The 5000-nt window shown below is 36.0% G+C and overlaps 1 protein-coding gene and 1 non-coding gene across 6 annotated transcripts in view; both read right to left on the bottom strand.

The window, feature by feature from the left end:
• Positions 1-1205: 1205 nt before the first annotated feature.
• TRNAS-GCU (transfer RNA serine (anticodon GCU)) lies at positions 1206-1287 on the bottom strand. The gene has a single exon. It is a non-coding gene; the product is annotated as a tRNA-Ser (tRNA).
• A 3003-nt stretch (positions 1288-4290) lies between these two features.
• The window catches only part of LOC137634637 (uncharacterized), a 4769-nt gene continuing 4059 nt past the window's right edge, over positions 4291-5000 (bottom strand). Inside the window, exon 4 of one of the 5 annotated variants that reach the window (XM_068367108.1) lies at positions 4291-4950. In XM_068367108.1, coding sequence (XP_068223209.1) covers positions 4637-4950 — 314 coding nt within the window. In that variant the 3' untranslated portion in view covers positions 4291-4636. The other 4 variants (XM_068367105.1, XM_068367106.1, XM_068367107.1 and 1 more) reach the window with 4 other exon arrangements.

The following is a 5000-nucleotide window of genomic DNA, read 5'->3' as shown; positions in this document are numbered from 1 at the left end:
ACTTGAAGCTTTACAAAAAAATGCAAGATTAAGTTAAGGAAAATATTTTTCAGGTCCATTTCTCTTTCCAAAAACATCTATAATTTTGTTTACATTTTCTACCATTGTGGTAGCATATTGTCTTTCTATATTGATAAGTGTCAGTCAGTTAACGTTTGCTTGACCCATGTGGCTGTGAAGGTCCACTGAAAGACTTCTCTGCTGAACATGAAGTGGGAGGGATCACAGCTAAAATAAACACTACTTTCATGAACTCGGGTACCATTTCTGACAGTTCATTTTCGTGTAAAAACTGGGCATCCTCTGATTCTTTTTTAAGGAAGACTCTTTGTTTTCTTTGCTTAAACTTGATGAAACGTCTCTTTTCTGCTTCCATCAGATCCTTTTCCAGGCCATAAAAGTCTGCAACTAGTTCATAGTCACTTTCTGATGGTGAATCACTATTTGCAATGGTACCAAGAGCACAAAAAACATCTTGATCATTACTCTTAAAACCAGCTTCCAGGGCTGATAGGACCTTCTCAATTGAATCGTAATAATTATTGACATGATGCAGTACTGTTGTCATTGGATAAGCTTCCAGTCTTGTCAATTCACCTACATGGGTTTGCAATCGACGATAGTTTTTTCCTATTTTGTTTTTTATTAGGTATTGTCGCATCACACATGTTGATTTTTTTGTTATTAATCCAAGAGTTTATATTTTGGTTGATTCGATCTCTTTGCCAAGTTTTGTCAAAAATATCGTCATTACGACATTCTCCCAATGCTTGATGGTAAGATCTGCATTTCGGCGAGCAGTGATGACATCCATATCTTTGGACTGTAAGCATTTGCTCAGACTGTTGGTGTTTGAAAGAATCACTTTGAGGATACAGTCCAAGGAGGATCTGAAAGAGAAAGATTGCAGAAAGAAGTGCACGACTATGAGAGTAAGTCTTGGGATCTTTGTTATCTGCTAGCTGAATGAGAGGCTTGACAATTCTCTCAATTTGCTCATGAACACTCGCCAAAGCTTCCTATCTGGATGACCATTGTGTGATACCTAAGGACTTTTGGAGTTTTGGGTCTCCAAAGAATGCATGTCGTTTTGGGCTAACTTCGAGTAACTAATAGAAACTCTGAATCGTGCTAAGTGCATTGTGTAGTGGGACTACTTTCATTGTGTCCTTTTTATAATGTCATTCGACCATAATAATGTTCAACGACGAGGATGGGATTCGAACCCACGCAGGGAGACCCTATTGGATTAGCAGTCCAACGCCTTAACCACTCGGCCACCTCGTCATATAGATATCACCTCAAACAATTTAGTTTAAAACTTTAATTTTGATAACAATTGTGATAACCTTACTTTTGTAAAACAATACTAATTATAGGGCAAATACAGAAAAATTATAATCAAACACACAAAGACACACATACACACACACACACACACACACACACACATATATATATATATGTATATATATATATATATATATATATATATATATATATATATATATATATATATATATATATGTATATGAACACTCGTCAAAGCTTCCTATCTGGATGACCATTGTGTGATACCTAAGGACTTTTGGGTCTCCAAAGAATGCATGTCGTTTTGGGGTAGCTTCGAGTAACTAATAGGAACTCTGAATCGTGTTAAGTGCATTGTGTAGTGGGACTACTTCTTTCATTGTGTCTTCCAATACTAGATTTAACGAGTGTTCATACCAATGGAGATAGTTTGCTATTGGTACATTCATTCATTCTGACTGCTAAACCTTTGTCTTCACCACACAAGTTTGAGGCTCCATCAAAACATTCTCCAACAATATTTCGAATATCTAAATTAAGGTCACCAATTGCCTTTAGACAAGAATAGACAAAACTTCGTCATCAATGGTCATTGTCTCAAAAAATCCTACAAATGCCTCTCTCTTCTTCCCTTTATTAAGAAAACTAGGATACATGGAGACCTGCTCAGTACGACATATGTCTGAGGTTTCATCTACTGTCATCCCATAATGTTCACGCCCAACAACATTTTTCTTAATGCAATCAAGAATGATTCAGCAGAGATCTAGAGTAATTCATTCTGAATACAAGTTCATTGTGCATGTATTTTTAGACAAGTCTTCAACCTGTCTTTGAGCCATAGGATGTCTTTGCTACGCAAATGAAGCGGTTTTTTTTTTTTTTAATTCCTCTGTCTGTATCTGAAGGATTTCCAATATCATCATGTTTCTCTTCATGCACACATTGTGCAATATTTTGCAGTGTAAGGTGAAGCAAACTTAGCAACCAATCAATAACTGTTTTCAAATACTGCCGATTCTTGTGAACATAGTTCTTTTGTTCTGAATCTAACTGCCGGAGAACTGATGTTTTGGCATCATATTTTCTCTTTAATCCATTCACTTAGTCATACCTAACCTGTGAGCTTCGCTAGAATGGTGTTTCTTAAGATGGTCACTTTTTTCCAGTTGAATAATTTGAAAGAAGCACCATTCAAGAAGTGAGCACATGCATAACATGGTGCTTCATGCCTCTCTATTAAATAACCTAACCAAGGATATATTTGAAGCATTCTGGTTGAGAGTTTCTATGAAACTCCTACAAATCAAATATTTGAGGCTTGTATATTTTAAGAATTGGTTTCTTAGGGACCTCATAAGAATCGTGACAGAGGAGCTGTTCTTGTTCACTAGCACAGACAGCCAGCAAAACTATGATCTCTGTACTGGGAGCTGAAGATACATATGAAGAAATTTGAGAACCATCTTCACTACTGATAATCAAATTTACTTCAGATGAAGATATCAGCAGTTGAGCCTGCGTCCAAATTTAGACTACATTAGGCTACATTTAGAATCTGGAACTTCTGGTCCTTGAATTGAATCATCAGTGTTCTCTGAAGTAATACTGATTCCCAAAGTAGCTCAGTTTTAGCTTATTCTTAACACAATTTCCTGTAAGCTTTATAATTTTCCTCTGGTGTTGACTTTTGGCATGATGATTCTTGTAATCAGACTCTACAGTTTTGTTGCACTCAGAACAAGTGACACGTCTGGCTCAATGACTGTTTCCATAATACAGAAATACCAGGATAGTTAGGAGAGAGTGTAGTCAAGCAATGTGTGGAAGATGAAGTTGTGTCCACTTATTTTGAGAAAGGGATTTTTTGCAACTGCTTTTGACACCATAGACCACAATCTAAAACATCTGAAGTTGAGGAGTCTGGTCTACATGTACTGGGATAATTTTCAATACTAATACGAGCGTATATGACAGGTCTAGCATAACCTCATCAGTAGATGAGGTGAGCCTTGACCTTTTTTCCCAGAAGCAGAGATCAAGTGACTTAATTAATCCCGCAAACTAAGAATGAACTAAGGGAACATGTAAAACGAGCAGCTTCTCATTTTTGGAGCCAATGTGATAAATGTGATCCATAACTTCAATGTCATTCTAGGTAGGAATGGATAAAAGAGGACAATTGGAGAACTGTGTGGATCAAACTTGATCAAATTCATAAATGCTGCAAGGAATTCACTGAATCCCGTGGATGAGAGATGGAATGTAGTGAAAGGGGCACATGTAAAAAGAAAGGATGAGAGGGTACTGCACCCTGCAGCTGCTCTTATCATGCATCTTCATGAGTTTAAAATACTGATGTTTAACAACGACAGAAGGCGAATTAACGCTAATATACTCATAATCATAATTCTCGAATTTGGACACAACTGATAATGAGTTATTATATTTTTGTACTTTTTCATTACTTCTATAAACAAATGACTATGCCAGAGAACTTCAAATCATTCATTACTCATAGAAATCAAGTTATTTGGACAAATATGTAGAAATACCATGAAAACTAGACTATTTTTCATATTAGGCATACATGGTGGCCAACTTGGAAAATGTCTGACAATTTGAATTCCTTATTCCCAAAATAATTTGTGATTTAATTTGAAAGAACCCGCTAATTTACCCCAAATAACAATAATACTTTGGCTATCTACACAAAAATATAATGACATTTTTTTCACGATAATCACAGCATGGAGTCCATCTTGGAAAATGGCCACCTAAGTGAATTTCAGGTTGCAATTGTTTTTTTCTTAAAGTCTACCCTCAATAAGCATTGCAAAAATCCATACTTGCGTCATAAAATGAAAAATTGTATGGCTTGCGTACTCCTCTATACAGCACTACCTATGGGAACCAGTGAAATATTTTTCTTTCATTATTTGATGGTGATGGTAAATAAAACTAAGAGAAAGTGGTAAAACCATGTTTACTACATTATATAAAATGAAGACTGTTGATGTAGATGTTGACAAATAGACTACAATTTTCTTGTATCCCACCAATCAATTTATACCAATATTTATGTATAAAACTTTAATGAAATTTCAAAAGAATCAGAATAAACAGTTCAAATTGCTATGTAAATGAAATATAACTTCAGAAAACAAATGTGTAAAAGATATATGAAATTAATCCTAAAGTCATTTGTATCTTAGAATAATAGATAAAAATTTAGCAAAGATTTTAAATGTCATTATATGTTAGGCTGAGTTTCAAAGATGTTTACTTATGCTAAATGAAATTATTATCAGTATATACTCAGTCTTTACCATCTGTTCGGTAGGAGTCTACTGTCATAAACCTCTCGAGAAAGATCAAATGATTCTATTTCTTGTGAGTCTTGATCAACAACTAATCTAATTTGACCATCTGCTTGTCCTCCAGCAGCATAGACTAATTCAACTGATTCAAGGCTGGTAGAATAACCACCGTATTGTCCAGGTAATCCTCCAACAGTTCCAAGTCCAGTGCCAAAACTGCTTTGCTGGCCAACACCGGAGGCTCCAGTCAAGGGGCCACTAGGAAATCCAGCAGAAGCGCCTCCTGCATCACCGAAACCAGCACCACCGAAAGCAGAACCTCCTGCGGCATCAAATGATGAACTTCCAGCACCACCAAAAGAACCTCCT

Source organism: Palaemon carinicauda, chromosome 45 (assembly GCF_036898095.1).
Source record: "Palaemon carinicauda isolate YSFRI2023 chromosome 45, ASM3689809v2, whole genome shotgun sequence".
In the NCBI taxonomy this organism is placed as follows: Eukaryota; Metazoa; Arthropoda; class Malacostraca; order Decapoda; family Palaemonidae; genus Palaemon; species Palaemon carinicauda.
The sequence above is the reverse complement of the archived record's forward strand: the minus strand, read 5'-3'. Positions and strand labels throughout refer to the sequence as shown.